The following is a 20,478-nucleotide window of genomic DNA, read 5'->3' as shown; positions in this document are numbered from 1 at the left end:
TCCTCCTCAGTGAAATGTTTTTAGTCAAGTTCAAATTCTGACATCATCAGGTTCGGGGCTAAAAGGATGGTGGAGGAGGGGTTAAGAAGGGGTGCCAGGGCTTCCCTGGTGGTGCGGTGGTTGAGAGTTCGCCTGCCGATGCAGGGGACACGGGTTCGTGCCCCGGTCCGGGAAGATCCCACATGCCGCGGAGCGGCTGGGCCCATGAGCCGTGACCGCTGAGCCTGCGCGTCCGGAGCCTGTGCTCCGCAACGGGAGAGGCCACAACAGTGAGAGGCCCGCGTACCGCAAAAAAAAAAAAAAAAAAAAAAAAAAGAAGGGATGCCAAACCTCTCTTCCCCTTACACGAGGTTAATTTCTGTTTCTGCACAGGCGACACAAGGACAGCTAGAAACAGAAGCACAGGCTGTGATGTCTGATTGTGAATTCTGTCAACTCCCAGATATAATTGATGCTATGTAGTCACAGAATTCATAGAATATGTGGTCATCTTTTAGAGAAAGGTTTGATGTAAATATGGGCTGGATGCCACATCATAAAACATTTTGTTTTATTTTAAGCTATAAGCTATCACTTATAGCTTAAAATAAGAAAAGAACCTCACGTGATGAATTTGCTCTGTAGTAGTGCTTAAAAAAACTAGAAAGCAATTTGAAATTACCTTAAAACCACACTCTGTGCCTGTAAAGAAGAGCTTGGATGAGGCAGAAATTAAGGGTAGGGTCACTGTACAAAGGGTGTCCAACGACCTAAGACCACAGCTAGGAATCTGCATATCTGAAGCCCCAAAGGTCATTCGGATTGGCTTATTTATCAGCTCTGAAAATGGATACACTGTCTACTCCGACGTCAGTTTGACTTCCAGAACCAGCTAGACTGAGTCTATTTTTAGAAGAGTTTGTACATCTTCCTTTCTGCCGGAAGTGAAGTCTTAGAGGCTACCTTCTTATCAGCATCACACAGGTACAGCAGCCTAGGTTTGCCTACCAACGTGAACATGGTTTTACCCTGTTCCCTGCCAGAGCAGTAACTAAAACTCAGGGAAGTGAGGTTACTTGTTCAAGATCACTAGTAACTGGGAGAAATGGGCTTGAATTCAGATCCTCTGCTCCCAGTTCCATATTTCCATTATATCTTCTCTACCTAGAATGGTTTTGTTACAGTCCTGCTCAGAGCACAGAGCTGAGCTCGGCTGAACGACTCTGGAGGCCCCTTGCAACAATCTTTTCTCTCTTTAGAGATGAGGGGAAGGTGCTGTTCTCTCTGATCTAGAACTTGCTACTATAGCACACCTGGAAGCAACAACTGTTGGATAACAAATTTGTTCCATGGCAAAAGGCAAAGCTGTTCTCTAGATTACCTTTCTTTTCCTTGACACCTTTTCCTTCATCTTTCCACACTGTCCATTTGTCTTTGCCCAAAGGGAAAGGTGGAGGAAGGAGAGCACTGTGCATGAAAGGGTCTGTGATGTGGGTTGAATTGGAGTCATATCCAGTCTGTGCCACTGGCCAGAGTTTGGGTGGTCCCAGCCTTGGTGAGGAAGGCTGTAGCCCTTTCTTTTGCCTTGTCAAGCACAGTCCTCACCAGCTCTCCTCCTTTGCTTTGAAACAAGCTTCCAAGTGGACAGTGGTGCATGGCGGCTTCTCAGGCCACTGTGGGGCTAAAATTTCCTTGTGCAAGAGTCTGTCTGGTGTCTTTGCATGGTTTAGGGCATGTGCTCTGTATCGTGTGACCGGAAAGACTGGAACATGAGAATACTGATCACTGTTACCGATAGACTTGGCACCTCCTATGACCTTGGTGAGATAGTAAGCTGACTGTCGACAATCACTGATTTCCCCCTCTGCCTGTGTGGGGCTGGGGTTGAAGGAGGTGTGAGAGAGGCAGGAAGTCACATTCTTTAAAATACTGACTACAGGGCTTCCCTGGTGGCGCAGTGGTTGAGAGTCCGCCTGCCAATGCAGGGGACGCGGGTTCGTGCCCCAGTCCGGGAAGATCCCACATCCCACATCCCACATGCCGTGGAGCGGCTGGGCCCGTGAGCCATGGCCGCTGAGCCTGCACGTCCGGAGCCTGTGCTCCGCAACGGGAGGGTCCACAACAGTGAGAGGCCCGCGTACCTCAAAAAAAAAAAAAAATTACTGACTATAGTTTAGATGCTTACGTGTTTCATCTCCCTCTTTAACTTCCTGTGATCCTAATGAATATCTAGTATTTTTCAAATTGGGGAAGGGGAGACCCATGACAATACTTCTCAAACTTTCCTGCCTCCTAGAATCAGCTGGGATGATTTTAAAACATCCAGTGCCCAAGCTGCACTGCATACCAATTAAGGTAAAACCTCTGGGGGTCCAGGCACCAGTACATGTTTTTACATTGTCTCAGATGATTCCAGTATGTGGCCAAATTTGAGAAACAGTTATAAATGAGGATCAAACTTGGCAACTGCCAATTGCATTAATCCCTCAAAGGGGGTTGGCTTGGTTGGAGGGAACCATGACCTCACTCCTCACTCCTATTTCGTAGGTAGAGCTACCTACTGCCCATATTGATAATCCCTGGAAGAAGGTAGTTTTCTGAATGTGAATATCCTAAACTATGGCCCTGTTCACATCTTTCCCTCTCTCCACCAAGTTGGGCTTCTTTTTACACAGAAGCAGAGATAATGGGAAGGCCCATGATTTCATAGGATCTATGAAAGCACCAGCCTATGAAATGAAAGGCCCTCCCTCCCCCATGGAAGAGTGTTCATCACTCTTTAGACATGAGTGATGACATATTTCAGTTCCTGGAACCATGTTGGGTAAGAATGAAATCACCTCTTGCCTTACCTAGAACCTCCCCCAGCCTCAGCAAAGAAGTTCCTCACTCTGGAGTAACTGGGGCCACCATGTCTAGCTGGATTTATACCCCCTTCCTCTTCTGACAACCCCAAAAGCTGGCAGGTTAGCTTCTGGGTACAGCAAGTACTCATAGGGACACAAATGTTCCCGTTCACAGGTGTGCTCAATGCTATGGCCCATCACACTCTTAACCTCTGATTTTCCCAGTGAGTTCTACTTCTGGAACTTCCCTGGAATCTGTCATGAGGAATTATCACAGGAGCCAGGATTAGGGCCACTGGACTTCCCTTTTGTGTACACTGGTGACTTTCTGATATGTTATTCATCCCCTACCTCTTGGTGTCTCATGCTAGCAAATACAAGGGGTGAAAAGTTATAGCCTCTAGGATGGGAATCCTCATCTAATTGGAATTTCCCAGCAGACTGGGACCTCTGATAGCCATGTCCCCTTTAGTGTCTGTTCTTAGCAATCACATGCTTCCTTGCCGATCCTTCTGTTCTGATACTGGTTCTCATTCATGTTTCATTCTGCCCAGGTGTCAGCAGTGTTCATCCTGCTTCCCCAGCCACATTGCCAACCAACCATTTAGAAGCCAGCTCTTCCCACTACCTCAACCCTGCCCAGCCCCTCTCTTCTCTGAGGGGCACCATAGAACTGGGCAGAATCCTTGAGCCTGGGTACTTGGGCAGCAGAGGCCAGTGGGACATGATGAGGCCTCAGAAAGGGAGCATATCTGGGGAACCATCTTCAGGCTCCTCCATGTACCAGCTTAACTCCAAACCCACAGGTAAAGCACAAAGCCGAGCAGGTCAATTATTTTTCTAAACCGTGTGAAACCCCTTACGCTTACCAGTTACCCTGGTAGCTGTACATGTACAATTACAACTCCCTTACACGAACCCCTGCATGGGAGGAGGCCCATGGGGCTTGGTTAGCACCAGCTGTCCTGTGTTTGAAGCCAATTTACTCTTTAAACAAAGTCACCTGAGCTCCTGGATGCCCGTGAGAGAGACCGGTGATGTTTAGGGATCTTGCTGAGAGGCCACTGGCCAAACCCCACCCCCCCCATATGGGCCCCACTAGTGACCAGGATTCTCCATCTCACACCTCCTCCTGTCCTGCTGGGTGACTGCAGGGACTGACCTGCTAGAGGAGCACCTTGGTGAAATCCGGAACCTGCGCCAGCGCCTGGAGGAGTCCATCTGCATTAACGACCGCCTGCGGGAGCAGCTGGAACACAGGCTCAGCTCCACTGCCCGCGGAAGCGGTAGGAGAGGCCCAGGCCTTCCTGTTTCTGGTTGTAATTAGGGAGCTGCTGAAGGTCAACCCCTAGGCAGAGCTTCGCAGATTTCAAAGCACCGAGGTCTGCTTTTCTGTATTTGCTCCTTACACCAGCAAGGCAGAGGGCAAGTACTTACTATCCTCCCGTTGCAGCTGTATCTGAGCTCAGAGAGTAACTTTCCTTGCGGCAGATCTAACCAGGTCTGGTCCCCAGGATCCTCTGACTTCTCTTCCATCCGAATCTGCTCATATCTGCCTGCTGACTTCTGTGTCCTGGTCCTGTGATTGGCAAGTGGTAGAGCCAGGTCTGCAGGACCTCCTCCAGCCGCTTACCGAGGTGGCCTTCCTCCCCCACCCCCGCCAGGCTGCTGACACTTGGAAGCCGTCCCTTCCATACGCCCTTGTCCTGCCCACAGCTCAGCAGCAGCTATTTAGGGGAAAGGGCCTCCTGAACAGCTACAGCCAGGGCACGTGGTAATGCACGCACAGAACCCACTCAGAGGAGCCACAGGAAAGCCAGGCATTCAGCCCATCGGGCTTTAGGCCCAGGATGCGAGTTCTCTGGGTTTTCTGCTGGGTTGGGATAGTATCTTTGGAGATACAGAATGAGCAACACAGAGAGCGTCTGTTACCCAAATGTGTGACTTGCCTGCTTGCACTTCCTGGGACAGGACCCACCTCTAACTTCTACAGTCCGGGCCTGGAGTCCACACCTCAGCTCTGCAATGAGAACAGAGTCCTTAGGGAAGAAAACCAGAGGCTTCAGGCTCAGCTCAGTCATGCTTCCAGAGGTGAGTGGTCAAGAGCCGCAAACTGTGGTTACTCCCTTTCCTCCCTGCCCGTACCAGTCACCAACTGGAGAAGCAAAGAGACGAGGTGGAGAGAACAGAGCTACCCAGACCCAGCAACCCCAAACTCCCATAGCTATTCTCACTCTAGAAAGGGCTAGTTTCTGGCAATTCCCAACCATGGGCCCTTAGACTCCTATGCTCCAAGGACAAGGCGCTCTAGGAAATCCACCACCTCTGTGCAACCCCCCTGCAGATATTCAGGCATTAGCTCTCAAACTGCAACCTTAGTGCCTGTTCTACCTGCCCACAGTTCACAGCTAGTTTGGACCCAGGACAGGGAGCAACATGAGGCCGATACACTCTCTCAGGTTTCTCCAGACGTGGCAGCTCTGTGTGTCCCTCCCATGCTGATCTGCTATCCCTGTATCTCCTCACCACCTCCTACTCATACACTCAGGGCTCCTCTTTGGTCACCAGAGTCCTCATGACTCTGTGTCTGAAGATGCTAGCAAAATGTCCTCCAGAGCTTTCCCAACACTATTCAGTGGGCATCCACGTGTGGGCATCATTTCCTGTGCGGCCTGGTGGGGCAGCTGACCTTAGTGTTAATTGACTAAATGGAATCCATATACTTTCAATTACAAATTATTTTTATTTACAAATATTTATTGAATAGCCATAACAGAGAATAGTGGCTAAGAGGATTAAGCCCAGAAGGAAAGAATGCTTGTGGGAAAGGAAAAAGACATCAAGAGATATTTCTAACTTAGCCTCCTCAGAGCAAGAAGATGTGAGAGGAGTGATCTCTGCTTGGGAGGATAACAAAAATGATAAGATAAGGGAGAAGGCAGAACTACTAAACTACCATTGCATGCCTGGAAAGAGCAGAACAGACCTCACAGGTGAGAAGATAGTAAGATTTAAAAGAGCTCAGTCTGCCAGGCCCAGGTGATTCTGCCCCAGCCGACTGACAGCACCGGAGCCTTATTCTCAGAGTCCCTGTCAATAGTCTTTGAGAAATCATGAAGATCAGAGAGATGCTGCAAGACCAGGAAAGAACAGATAGCTCTATTTGCAATATGATGAAAACAATATATACTAAAAACTGTAGACAAGAAATTTTGATGTGGATCTGTGGCAAAATTCAAGAATGGATTACTGCACAGAAGGTATGTGAAGACTTAAAAAACAGTGAGCGTCAGGAAGCAGAGTGTTTTCTCTAAAAGCAAGGTGGGACGTATTAAATGAGGATCAAAGGGCATTGCCGAGAAAGAGGTTCCCATCCCTCTGAGTGTGTGGATATAATAGCATACCCTCACTTTGTCTCTCCTGGCAGCATACGCTGGCCCTCCTTTTGCTTTAGTTCTGTTTGTCAGGATGGATGCGCTTGGGCTCATCTTGCTGCTGACCTTTGGCCTTACAATATATGTACTCCTGTGTTCTGCCCACCAGAGCACTCCCAGGAAACAGAATGCCTGAGGGAGGCTCTGCTGACCTCTCGATCCCGGCTTCAAGAACTGGAAGTGGAGCGGGAGCGCCAAAAGGTGGAACGGCAGCAGCTTCTGGAAGACTTGAAGGAGAAGCAGCAGGAGATCTTGCATTTCGAGGAGGAACGACTATCTCTCCAGGAGAAAGACTCCAGGTTAGAGGGAGCCCACTGATAAGGAAGGTGGCCCATTTTCAGATTTAGCAAAAGGGATATTGGCAAGACGGTTAATGGTCTTGCCATTGAGGTTTTTGGAAACCTCACTATCCCCTCCGCTATACCGGATTTATGGGTAACTTTGAACAGAAGGAAGGACTTCTCTGGGAATGTCTTTTTCACTCCAGAGTTGAAAGAGTAAAACCTTGTTATGGAAGGCTTCAGCATATCAGATTCTGGAGAAAGTACATTCTCGTGCTTCCAGTTAGTTTTAAGATATTAGTCCCACCATAACCTAGGAAGCTTCTACACCAGCCATGATGCTGGTCCCCAGTGTAAACCCTGTAACTGCTTGACAACATGAAAAGAGCAATGTGGGGCAGTAAGAATACCAGGTAGTGTGTCCTAGGTATGGTAGCTAATGGCATGACTCCAAGCACAGTTACTTTACCTTCCAAGCCTCTGTTGCCACATCTGTAAAATCAAAGCGATGGTCTTCATGACCCCTAAGTTGACATCTAGGGCTAGAATTCTATGATGCAGAAGTTGGCTCACAGCCTCTTGCCCTGGTGGGGCCTCACCAGCTCAGCAGACCCTTGCTTCTCCCCTGACAGGCTGCAGCATAAGCTGGCCCTCTTGCAGCATCAGTGTGAGGAGAAACAGCAGCTTTTCCAGTCCCTCCAGTCAGAGCTACAGATCTACGAGGGACTTTATGGCAATTCCAAGAAGGGGCTGAAAGGTATGTTTTCCCTTCTTCCCCACCCTATGAGCTTCTTGCTCTTGCTAAGAGTCCTGGTGAAGTCTCTACCTTGGGAGTTGTGGAGATCTTGGAAACCTATCTTGCTCTGTCTCAGAAAAAAAACCTCAGTCATTGAGGATCCCAATAAGAAGAGAGGGGAGCTCTCACACACAAAGCCCAGAGGTTGGTGACATGAACAAGATCCAGCCTCGACATCCTTAAAAATAGGCCACAAGAGTCGAACTATACCCACCTGCATGGTCTGAGACAAGTTAATCAAAGTCCAGATTATACAGTAATTCAAAAACAAATACACAGAACTGTCCTGGTGATATCATCATTTGAAAATGTCTTGAATGTTGTGAATTCTGACCACCCATGCAGCCAATGTTGCAGAAAACCTGCTCTTACCCCAGTGAGAAAATTAAAAGTTTTTTTAAAGAAATTTTTATTCTGGAATTTTTGTCAGAAAAATAATTTGCAGATATATTCTCCAAGTCTTTTTAGTGTCATTGAAAGACAAAACTTTTAAATTTTGTTGAAGGTCAATTAATCAAATTTTTTGTTTTATTATTTATGCTTTTCTTTATGTCCTAGCTAAGAAATCTTTGTCTATCTCAAGATCATAAAGATTTCCTTGTATTTTTCTTATTGCAGTTTTATAGCTTTTGCTCTTATGTTTAGGACTGCATTTCACTTTGAGTTAATTTTGTATGCGAAGTGAGAAAAAGGTTAAAGTTTTTCCAGCACCATCTGTTACAAAGACTGCCATTTCCCATTGAATTACCTTGGCAGCTTTGTTGACAGTCAAGTGACCATAACTTCTGTTAATAATATTTTGTAATTTTTAGTATATTCATCTTTCATATTTTGACTTATACATAAATATTTCTCATGTATGTGGGATAACATTTTTATTTCAATTGCCAAATAATTGGGTTTTTTGCTAAGATATAGAAACACAATTGACTTTTCATCACCATGACTATCTTCTAATTGCTTGGCAATCTATTGAAAAACAATTGCCAAGGCAAAAAAAAAAAATCACTTCTCAATATATGTGTGAGTCTATTTCTGAATTCTCCATTCTGTTCCATTAATCAATATGCCTATTCTTACACCAATACCAAACTGTCTACATTGTTAGAGTTTTATAGTAAATTTTGAAATCAGGTTGGGTAAGTCTTCATACTTTGCTCCCTTTTTATTTTTTTTTTTCTCTTTTAAAAAAATGTTTAAAATTTATTTTTTATATTGGAATATATTTGGCTTACAATGTTGTGTTAGTTTCAGGTGTATAGAAAAGTGATTTAGTTATACATATATCAATTCTTTTTCAGAATCTTTTCCCATATAGGTTATTGCAGAGTATTGAGTTCCCTGTGCTACACAGTAGGTCCTTGTTGATTATCTATTTTATATTAAAGTGTGTTTATGTTAATCCCAACCTCTTAATTTATCCCTCCCCCTCAACCCTTTCCGCTTTGGTAACTATAACTTTCTAAGTCTGTGAGTCAGTTTGTTTTGTAAATAAGTTCATTTGTATCATTTTTAAAGATGCTACATATAAGTGATATCATATGATACTTGTTTCTCTGTCTGACATACTTCATTTAGTATGATAATCTCTAGGTCCATCCATGTTGCTACAAATAACATTATTTCATTCTTTTTTATGGCTGAGTAATATTGCATTGTATATATGTACCATATCTTCTTTTTTTTTCTTTTTATTCTTTTGAGACATTTATTTTTAACATCTTTATTGGAGTATAATTGCTTTACAGTGTTGTGTTAGCTTCTGCTGTATAACAAAGTGAATCAGCGATATGTATACATATATCCCATATCCACCCTCTCTTGCATCTCCCTCCCACCCTCCCTATCCCACCCTTCTAGGTGGTCACAAAGCACAGAGCTGATCTCCCTGTGGGATGCAGCTGCTTCCCACTAGCTATCTATTTTACATTTGGTAGTGTATATATGTCAGTGCTACTCTCTCACTTCATCCCAGCTTACCCTTCCCCCTCCAAGGGGGAAGTCCCTCTTGAGCGTCCTCAAGTCCATTCTCCACGTCTGCATCTTTATTCCTGTCCTGCCCCTAGGTTCATCAGAACCTTTTTTTTATTTTACTTTTTAGATTCTATATGTATGTGTTAGCATATGGTATTTCTTTTTCTCTTTCTGACTTACTTCACTCTGTATGACGGAGTCTAGATCTATCCACCTCACTACAAATAACTCAATTTCGTTTCTTTTTTATTTTATTTTATTAATGTCTTTATTGGAGTATAATTGCTTTACAATGGTATGTTAGTTTCTGCTTTATAACAAAGTGAATCAGCTATACATATACATATATCCCCATATCTCCTCCCTCTTGTGTCTCCCTCCCACCCTCTCCGACCCCTCTAGGTGGTCACAAAGCACAGAGCTGATCTCCCTGTGCTATGTGGCAGCTTCCCACTAGCTATCTATTTTGGTAGTATATATAAGTCCATGCCCCTCTCTCACTTCATCCCATCTTACCCTTCCCCCTCCCTGTGTCCCCAGGTCCATTCTCTACATCTGCGTCTTTATTTCTGTCCTGCCCCTAGGTTCTTCATAACCATTTTTTTTCTTTAGATTCCACATATGTGTGTTAACATATGGTATTTGTTTTTCTCTTCCTGACTTACTTCAATCTGTATGACAGACTCTAGGTCCATCCACCTCACTACAAATAATTCAATTTTGTTTCTTTTTATGGCTGAGTTAATATTCCATTGGATATAGGTGCCACTTCTTCTTTATCCATTCATCTGTCGATGGACACTTAGGTTGCTTCCATGTCGTAGCTATTGTAAATAGAGCTTCAATGAACATTGTGATACACGACTCTTTTTAAATTATGGTTTTCTCAGGGTATATGCCCAGAAATGGGATTTCTGGGTCATATGGTAGTTCTATTTTTAGTTTAGTTTTTTTTTTTTTGAATTTTTGTATTTTATTTAATTTATTTTTTTATACAGAAGGTTCTTGTTAGTCATCAATTTTATACACATCAGTGTATACATGTCAATCCCAATCACCCAGTTCATCATATTTTTAGTTTTTTAAGGAACCTCCGTGCTGTTCTCCATAGTGGCTGTATCAATTTACATTCGCACCAAGAGTGCAAGAGGGTTCCCTTTTCTCCACACCCTCTCCAGCATTTATTGTTTGCAGATGTTTTGATGATGGCCATTCTGACCGGTGTGAGGTCATACCTCATTGTAGTTTTGATTTACATTTCTCTAATGATTGGTGATGTTGAGCATTCTTTCATGTGTTTGTTGGCAATCTGCATATCTTCTTTGGAAAAATGTCTGTTTAGGTCTTCTGCCCATTTTTGGATTGGGTTGTTTGTTTTTTTGACATTGGGCTGCATGAACTGCTTGTATATTTTGGAGATTAATCCTTTGTCAGTTGCTTTGTTTGCAAATATTTTCTCCCATTCTGAGGGTTGTCTTTTCATCTTGTCTATGGTTTCCTTTGCTGTGCAAAAGGTTTTATGTTTCATTAGGTCCCATTTGTTTATTTTTGTTTTCATTTCCATTTCTCTAGGAGGTGGGTCAAAAAGGATCTTGCTGTGATTTATGTCAAAGAATGTTCTTCCTATGTTTTCCTCTAAGACTTTTATAGTGTCTGGCATTACATTTAGGTCTTTGATCCATTTTGAGTTTATTTTTGTGTATGGTGTTAGGAAGTGTTCTAATTTCATTCTTTTCAATGTCACTGTCCAGTTTTCCCAGCACCACTTACTGAAGAGGCTGTGTTTTCTCCGTTGTGTATTTTTGCCTCCTTTAACAAAGATAAGGTGACCATATGTGCATGGGTTTATCTCTGGGCTTTCTATCCTGTTCCATTTATCTATATTTCTGTTTTTGTGCCAGTACCATACTGTCTTGATTACTGTATCTTTGTAGTATAGTCTGGAGTCGGGGAGCCTGATTCCTCATGTTCCGTTTTTCTTTCTCCAGTTTTGCTTTGGCTATTTCAGGTCTTTCATGTTTCCATACAAATTGTGAATTTTTTTGTTCTAGTTCTGTGAAAAATGCCTTGGTAGTTTAATAGTGATTGCATTGAATCTGTAGATTGCTTTGGGTAGTAGAGTTATTTTCACAACGTTGAGTCTTCCAATCTAAGAACATGGTATATCTCTCCATCTGTTGGTATCATCTTTAATTTCTTTCATCAGTGTCTTATAGTTTTCTGTGTACAGACCTTTTGTCTCCTTAGGTAGGTTTATTCCTAGATATTTTATTCTTTTGTTGCAAGGGTAAATGGGAGTGTTTCCATAATTATTCTTTCAGATTTTTCATCATTAGTGTACAGGAATGCACGAGATTTCTGTGCATTAATTTTGTATCCTGCTACTCCACCAAATACATTGATTAGCTCTAGTAGTCTTCTGGTAGCATCTTTAGGATTCTCTATGTATAGTATCATGTCATCTGCAAACAGTGACAGTTTTACTTCTTCTTTTCTGATTTGGATTCCTTTTATTTCTTTTTCTTCTCTCATTGCTATGGCTAAAACTTCCAAAACTATGTTGAATAATAATGGTGGGAATGGGCAACCTTGCCTTGTTCCTGATCTTAGAGGAAGTAGTTTCAGTTTTTCACCATTGAGAACAATGTTGGCTCTGGGTTTGTCATATATGGCCTTTATGATGTTGAGGTAGGTTTCCTCTGTACCCACTTTCTGGAAAGTTTTTATTGTAAATGGGTGCTGAATTTTGTTGAAAGCTTTTTCTGCATCTGTTGGGATTATCATATGGTTTTTATCCTTCAGTTTGTTAATATGGTATATCACACTGATTGATTTGTGTATATCGAAGAATCCTTGCATTCCTGGGATAAACCCCACTTGATCATGGTGTATGATCCTTTAATGTGCTGTTGGATTCTGTTTGCTAGTATTTTGTTGAGGATTTTTGCATCTATGTTCATCAGTGATATTGGCCTGTAGTTTTCTTTTTTGTGACATCTTTGTCTGGTTTTGGTATTAGGGTGATGGTGGCCTCGTAGAATGAGTGGGAGTGTTCCTCCCTCTGCTATATTTTGAAAGGGTTTGAGAAGGATAGGTGTTAGCTCTTCTCTAAATGTTTGATAGAATTCGCCTGTGAAGCCATCTGGTCCTGGGCTTTTGTTTATTGGAAGATTTTTAATCACAGTTTCAATTTCATTACTTGTGATTGGTCTGTTCATATTTTCTATTTCTTCCTGGTTCAATCTCAGCAGGTTATGCATTTCTAAGAATTTGTCCATTTCTTCCTGTTTGTCCATTTTATTGACATATAGTTGCTTGTAGTAATCTTTCATGATCCTTTGTATTTCTGCAGTGTCAGTTGTTACTTCTTTTTCATTTCTAATTCTGTTGATTTGAGTCTTCTCCTCTTTTTTCTTGATGAGCCTGGCTAGTGGTTTATCAATTTTGTTTATCTTCTCAGAGAACTAGCTTTTAGTTTTATTGATCTTTGCTATTGTTCCCTTTATTTATTTTTCATTTATTTCTGATCTGATCTTTATAATTTCTTTCCTTCTGCTAACTTTGGGGGGTTTTTTGTTCTTCTTTCTCTAATTACTTTAGGTGTAAGGTTAGTTTGTTTATTTGAGATGTTTCTTGTTTCTTGAGGTAAGATTGTATTGCTATAAACTTCCCTTTTAGAACTGCTTTTGCTACATCCCATAGGTTTTGGGTCATCGTGTTTTCATTGTCATTTGTTTCTAGGTATTTTTTGATTTCCTCTTTGATTTCTTCAGTGATCTCTTGATTATTTAGTAGTGTATTGTTTAGCCTCCATGTGTTTGTATTTTTTACAGTTTTTTTTCCTGTAATTGATATCTAGTCTCATAGCATTGTGGTCAGAAAAGATGATTGATGTGATTTCAGTTTTCTTAAATTTACCAAGGCTTGATTTGTGACCCAAGATATGATCTATCCTGGAGAATATTCCATGAGCACTTGAGAAGAAAGTGTATTCTGTTATTTTTGGATGGAATGTCCTATAAATATCAATTAAGTCTATCTTGCTTAATGTGTCATTTTTTTAACATCTTTATTGGGGTATAATTGCTTTACAATGGTGTGTTAGTTTCTGCTTTATAACAAAGTGAATCAGTTATACATATACATATGTTCCCTTATCTCTTTAATGTGTCATTTTTGTTTCCTTATTTATTTTCATTTTGGATCATTTCATTTGTTTCATTATTTATTTTCATTTTGGATGATCTGTCCATTGGTGAAAGTGGGGTGTAAAAGTCCCCTACTATTACTGTGTTACTGTTGATTTCCCCTTTTATGGCTGTTAGCCTTTGCCTTATGTATTGAGGTACTCCTATGTTGTGTGCATAAATATTTACAATTGTTATATCTTCTTTTTGGATTGATCCCTTGATCATTATGTATTGTCCTTCTTTGTCTCTTTTAATAGTCTTTATTTTAAAGTCTATTTTTTCTGAAATGAGAATTGCTACTCCAGCGCTCTTTTGATTTCCATTTGCATGGAATATCTTTTTCCATCCCTTCACTTTCAGATTGGATGTGTCCCTAGGTCTGAAGTGGGTCTCTTGTAGACAGCATATATACGAGTCTTGTTTTTGTATCCATTCAGACAGTATGTGTCTTTTGGTTGGAGCATTTAGTCTATTTACATTTAAGGTAATTATTGATATGTATGTTCATATTACCATTTTATTAATTGTTTTGGGTTTGTTTTTGTAGGGCTTTTCCTTCTCTTGTGTTTCCTTCCTAGAGAAGTTCCTTTAGAATTTGTTGTAAAGCTGGTTTGGTGGTGCTGAATTCTCTTAGCTTGTGCTTGTCTGTAAAGGTTTTAATTTCTCCATCAAATCTGAATGAGATCCTTGCTGGGTAGAGTAATCTTGGTTGTAGGTTTTTCTCTTTCATCACTTTAAATATGTCCTGCCACTCCCTTCTGGCTTGCAGAGTTTCTGCTGAAAGATCAGCTGTTAACCTTATGGGGGTTCCCTTGTATGTTATTTGTTGCTTTTCCCCTGCTGCTTTTAATATTTTTCTTTGTATTTAATTTTTCATAGTTTGATTAATATGTGTCTTGACATGTTTCTCCTTGGATTTATCCTGCCTGGGACTCTCTGCACTCCCTGGACTTGATTGACTACTTCCTTTCCCATGTTATGGAAGTTTTCAGCTATAATCTCTTCTAATATTTTCTCAGACCCTTTCTTTTTCTCTTCTTCTTTGGGACCCCTATAATTTGAATGTTGGTGCATTTGATGTTGTCCCAGAGTCTTTGAGACTGTACTCAATTTTTTCATTCTTTTTTCTTTTTTCTGCTCTGCAGTAGTTATTTCCAGTATTTTATCTTCCAGGTCACTTATCCGTTCTTCTACCTCAGTTATTCTGCTATAGATTCCTTCTAGAGAACTTTTAATTTCATTTATTGTGTTGTTCATCATTGTTTGTTTGCTCTTTAGTTCTTCTAGGTCCTTGTTAAACATTTCTTGTATTTTCTCCATTCTGTTTCCAAGATTTTGGATCATCTTTACTATCATTACTCTGAATTCTTTTTCAGGTAGACTGCCTATTTCCTCTACAGTTGTTTGGTATGGTAGGTTTTTACATTGCTCCTTCACCTGCTGCATATTTCTCTGTCTTCTCATTTTGTTTAACTTTCTGTGTTTGGGGTCTCCTTTTCTCAGGCTGCATGTTCGTAGTTCCCACTGTTTTTGGTGTCTGCCCCCAGTGGGTAAGGTTGGTTCAGTGGCTTGTGTAGGCTTCCTGATGGAGGGGACTGGTGCCTGTGTTCTGGTGGGTGGGGCTGGATCTTGTCTTTCTGGTGGGCAGGTCCACGTCTGGTGGTGTGTTTTGTGTTGTCTGGGAACTTACTATGATTTTAGGCAGCCTCTCTGTTAATGGGTGGGTTTGTGTTCCTGTCTTGCTAGTTGTTTGCCATGGGGTGTCCAGCATTGGAGCCTGCTGGCTGTTGGGTGGAGCTGGGTCTTAGTGTTGAGATGGAGATTTCTAGGAGACCTCTTGCCAATTGATATTACATGGGTCCAGGAGGTCTCTGGTGGGCCAATGTCCTGAACTCGGCTCTACCACCTCAGAGGCTCAGGCCTGACACCAGGCCAGAGCACCAAGACCCTGCCAGCCACACAGCTCAGAAGATAAGGGAGAAGAAAAGAAAGAATAATAAAAAATTATTAAGATAAAAAAATTTTTAAAGTAATAATAATTAAAAAAAGAAGAGAGCAACCAAACCAATAAACAAATCCACCAATGATAACAAGCGCTGAACACTATACTAAGATAAACATAAAAACGAGAAACAAGTCAGTTGCAGGCAGTAAACCCCAAGTCTACAGTTGCTCCCAAAGTCTACCTCCTCAATTTTGGGATGATTCGTTGTCTATTCAGGTATTCCACAGATGCAGGGTACATCAAGTTGATTGTGGGGATTTAATCTGCTGCTCCTGAGGCTGGTGGGAGAGATTTCCCTTTCTCTTCTTTGTTCACACAGCTGCTGGGGTTCAGCTTTGGTTTTGGCCCCATGTCTGTGTGTAAGTCACCCTCAGGCATCTGTTCCTGCCCAGACAGGACAGGGTTAAAGCAGTGGCTGATTAGGGGACTCTGCTCACTCATGTCAGGGGGAGGGAGTGGTACGGTAGTCATAATTGGAATGCAGGGTAAGCCTGCAGTGGCAGAGGCCGGCATGATGTTGCAACAGCCTGAGGCACACCATGTATTCTCCCAGGAAAGTTGTCCATGGATCATGGGACCCTGGCAGTGGCAAGCAGAACAGGCTCCTGGGGGGATGTGTGGATAGTGACCTGTGCTTGCACACAGGATTATCAGTGGCTGCAGCAGCAGTGTTAGAGTTTCATGCCTGTCTCTGGTATCCAAGCTGATAGCCATGGCTCGCGCCCGTCTCTGGAGCTTGTTTAGGCAGTGCTCTGCCTTCTGTGGGCAAACGCGGAAGGAATCCCCTCTCCTTGGACAGTCCGAAACAATGGTCTCTTGCCTCTTAGGAAGGTCCAGAGTTTTTCCTGGACTCCCTCCCCACTAGCTTTGGTGCACTAGCCCCGTTAAGGCTGTGTTCACACAGCCAACCTCAGTCCTCTCCCTGGGGTCTGACCTCTGAAACCCAAGCCTCAGCTCCCAGCCCCCACCTGCCCTGGAGGGTGAGCAGACAGGCCTCTCAGGCTGGTGAGTCCTGGTCGGCACCGATCCTCTGTGTGGGAATCTCTCCACTTTGCCCTCTGCACCCCTGTTGCTGCGCTCTCCTCTGTGGCTCCAAAGCTTTCCCTACTCCCACCCCGACTCTCCACCAGTGAAGTGTCTTCCTAATGTGTGGAAACTTTTCCTCCTTCACAGCTCCCTCCCAGAGGTGCAGGTCCCATTCCTATTCTTTTGTGTTTGTTTTTTCTTTTTTTCTTTTGCCCTACCCAGGTATGTGGGGATTTCCTTGCCTTTTGGGAAGTCTGAGGTCTTCTGCCAGCATTCAGTAGGTGTTCTGTAGGAGTTGTTCCACATATAGATGTATTTTTTTTTAGATGTATTTTTGATGTATTTGTGGGGAGGAAGGTGATCTCCACGTTTTACTCCTCTGCTATCTTGAAGGTCCCCCACCTACAGTATCTTTTTTTTTAACATCTCTATTGTAGTATAGTTGCTTTAAAATGTTGTGTTAGTTTCTGCTGTATAACAAAGTGAATCAGGTATACGTATACGTATATCCCCATATCCCCTCTCTTTTGTGTCTCCCTCCCACCCTCCCTATCCCACCCCTCTAGGTGGTCACAAAGCACAGAGCTGATCTCCCTGTGCTATGCGGCTGCTTCCCACTAGCTATCTATTTTACATTTGGTAGTGTATATATGTCAGTGCCACTCTCTCACTTGGTTCCAGCTTCCCCTTCCCCCTCCCCATGTCCTCAAGTCCGTTCTTTATGTCTGCGTCTTTATTCCTGTCCTGCCCCTAGGTTCGTCAGAACCTTTTTATTTTTATTTTTTAGATGCCATATATATGTGTTAGCATAAGGTATTTGTTTTTCTCTTTCTAACTTACTTCACTCTGTATAACAGACTCTAGGACCATCCACCTCACTACAAATAACTCAATTTCGTTTCTTTTTATGGATGAGTAATATTTCATTGTATGTATGTGCCACATCTTCATCCATTCATCTGTCAATGGACAATTAGGTTGCTTCCATGTCCTGGCTATCGTAAATAGTGCTGCAATGAACATTGTGGTACATAACTCTTTTTTTCTTTTGAAATTAATTATTTATTTTTGGCTATGCTGGGTCTTCACTGCTGCGTGTGGGCTCTCTCTAGTTGCGGCAAGCGGGGGCCCCTTCTCCCTGCGGTGCATGGGCCTCTCATTGAGGTGGCCTCTCCTGCTGTGGAGCACAGGCTCTAGGCACGCAGACCTCAGCAGCTGCAGCACTTAGGCTCAGTAGCTGTGGCTCACAGGCTCAGAGCGCAGGCTCAGCAGTTGTGGCACACGGGCTTAGTTGTTCTGCAGCATGTGGGATCCTCCTGGACCAGGGATCGAACCTGCGTCCCCTGCATCAGCAGGCAGACTCCCAACCACTGCACCACAAGGAATGCCCCATAACTCTTTTTGAATTATGGTTTTCTCAGGGTATATGCTCAGGAGTGGGATTGATGGATCATATGGTAGCTCTGTTTTTAGTTTTTTAAGGAACCTCCATACTGTTCTCCATAGTGGCTGTACCAATTTACATTACCACTGACAGTGTAGGAGGGTTCCCTTTTCTCCACACCATCTCCAGCATTTATTGTTTGTAGATTTTTTGATGATAGACATTCTGACCAGTGTGAGGGGATACCTCATTGTAGTTTGGACTTGTACTTTTCTAATAATTAGCAATGTTGAGCATCTTTTCATGTGCTCTTTGGCCATCTGTATGTCTTCTTTGGAGAAATATCTATTTAGATCTTTTGCCCATTTTTTGCTCGGGTGGTTTTGTTTTTTGATATTGAATTGTATCAGCTGTTCGTATATTTTGGAGATTAATCCCTCGTCAGTCACAGTGATTGCAAATATTTTTTCCCATTCTGTGGGGTGTCTTTTCATTTTGTTTATGGTCTCCTTTGCTGTGCAAAAGCTTTTAAGTTTAATTAGGTCCAATATCTTTATTTTGGGTTTTATTTCATTAGTCTAGGAGGTGGATCCAAAAAGATATTGCTGCGATTTATGTCAAAGAGTGTTCTGCCTATGTTTTCCTCTAAGCGTTTTATAGTATCTGTCTTACATTTAGATCTTCAATCCATTTTGAGTTTATTTTTGTGTATGGTGTTAAGGGATGTTCTAATTTCATTCATTTACATATAACTGTCCAGTTTTCCTAGCACCACTTATTGAAGAAACTACCTTTTATCCATGTGTAGGCTTGCCTCCTTTGTTGTTAATTGACAATAGGTGCATAGGTTTATATCTGGGATTTCTATCCTGTTCCATTGATCTATAAGTCTGTGTTTGTGCCAGTACCATACTGTTTTGATTACTGTAGCTTTGTATTAGTCTCAAGTCAGGGAGCCTGATTCCTCCAGCTTTGTTTTTCTTTCTCAAGATTGCTTTGGCTATTTGGGGTGTCTTGTGTTTCCATACAAATTTTAAGACTTTTTGTTCTAGATCTGCAAAAAATTCCATTGGTAATTTGATAGGGATTGCACCGAATCTGTAGATTGCCTTGGGTAGTGTAGTCATTTTGACAATATTGATTCCTCCAATCCAAGAACATGGTGTATCTTTTGATCTGTTTGTGTCATCTTTGATTTCTTTCATCAGCATAGATTTCAGAGTACAGGTCTTTTGCCTCCTTAGGTAGGTTTATACCTAGGTATTTTATTCTTCTTGATGTGATGGTAAATGGGATTGTTGCCTTAATTTCTCTTTCTGATCTTTTGTTGTTAGTGTATAGAAACGCAAGAGATTTCTGTGTATTAATTTTGTATCCTGCAACTTTACCAAATACATTGAGGAGTTTTCTGGTAGCATCTTTAGGATTTTTCTATGTGTAGAATCATGTCATCTGCAAAAAGTGACAGTTTTACTTTTTCTTTTCCAATTTGGCTTCCTTTTATTTCTTTTTTCTCTCTGATTGCCGTGGCTAGGACTTCCAAAACTGTGTTGACTAAAAGTGGCAAGAGTGGACATCCTTGTCTTGCTACTGATTTTAGAGGAAATGGTTTCAGCTTCACACCATTGAGTATAATGTTAGCTGTGGGTTTGTCATATATGGCCTTTGTTATGTTGAGGTAAGTTTCCTCTGTGCCCACTTTCTGGAGAGTTTTTATCATAAATGGGTGGTGGATTTTGTCAAAAGCCTTTTCTGCCTCTATTGAGATGATCATATGGTTTTTATTCTTCAATTTGTTAATGTGGTTTATCACACCAATTGATTCATGGATATTGAAAAATCCTTGCAGCCCTTGGTTAAATCCCACTTGATTGTGGTGTATGATCCTTTTAATGATTTGTTGGATTCGGTTTGCTAGTATTTTTTTTTTTTGAGGATTTTTGTGTCTATGTTCATCAGTGATATTGGCCTGTAATTTTTTTTGTGTGTGTGGTATCTTTGTCTGGTTTTGGTATCAGGGTGGTGGTGGCCTCATAGAATGAGTTTGGGAGTGTTCCTTCCTCTGCAATATTTTGCAATAGTTTCAGAAGGATAGGTGTTAACTCTTCTTTAAAGATTTGCTAGAATTTGCCTCTGAAGCCATCTGGTCCTGGACTTTTGTTTGTTGGAAGTGTTTTAATCAGTTTCAATTTCAGTAATTGTGATTGGTCTATTCATATTTTCTATTTCTTTCTGGTTCAGTTTTGGGAGATTGTACCTTTCTAAGAATTTGTCCATTTCTTCTAGGTTGTCCATTTTATTGGCATATAGTTGCTTGTAGTAGTCTCTTATGATCCTTTATATATCTGTGGTGTCCATTGTAACTTCTTCTTTTTCATTTCTAATTTTATTGATTTGAGCCTTCTTCCTTTTCTTCTTGGTGAGTCTGGCTAAAGGTTTATCAATATTGTTTATCTTTTCAAACAACCAGCTTTTGGTTTAATTGATCTTTTCTATTGTTTTCTTTGTCTCTATTTCATTTATTTCTGCTCTGATCTTTATGATTTTTTTCCTTCTGCTATCT

At 41.9% G+C, this 20,478-nt stretch overlaps 1 protein-coding gene across 1 annotated transcript in view; it reads left to right on the top strand.

Moving 5' to 3' along the window:
- LOC309819547 (myomegalin) overlaps nt 1-20,478 on the top strand; it is a 149,148-nt gene that overhangs the window by 116,608 nt on the left and 12,062 nt on the right. The window contains 5 exon segments of the mRNA XM_082649800.1: nt 3,380-3,631; nt 3,980-4,111; nt 4,797-4,916; nt 6,369-6,558; nt 7,173-7,297. Of these exon segments, the coding sequence (XP_082505926.1) occupies nt 3,380-3,631; nt 3,980-4,111; nt 4,797-4,916; nt 6,369-6,558; nt 7,173-7,297 (819 nt within the window).

The sequence above is a fragment of the Grampus griseus genome, assembly GCF_964374135.1.
Source record: "Grampus griseus genome assembly, chromosome: 1".
Lineage (NCBI taxonomy): Eukaryota > Metazoa > Chordata > Mammalia > Artiodactyla > Delphinidae > Grampus > Grampus griseus.
Note: the sequence above shows the minus strand (reverse complement) of the source record. Positions and strands in the feature narration are given on the sequence as shown.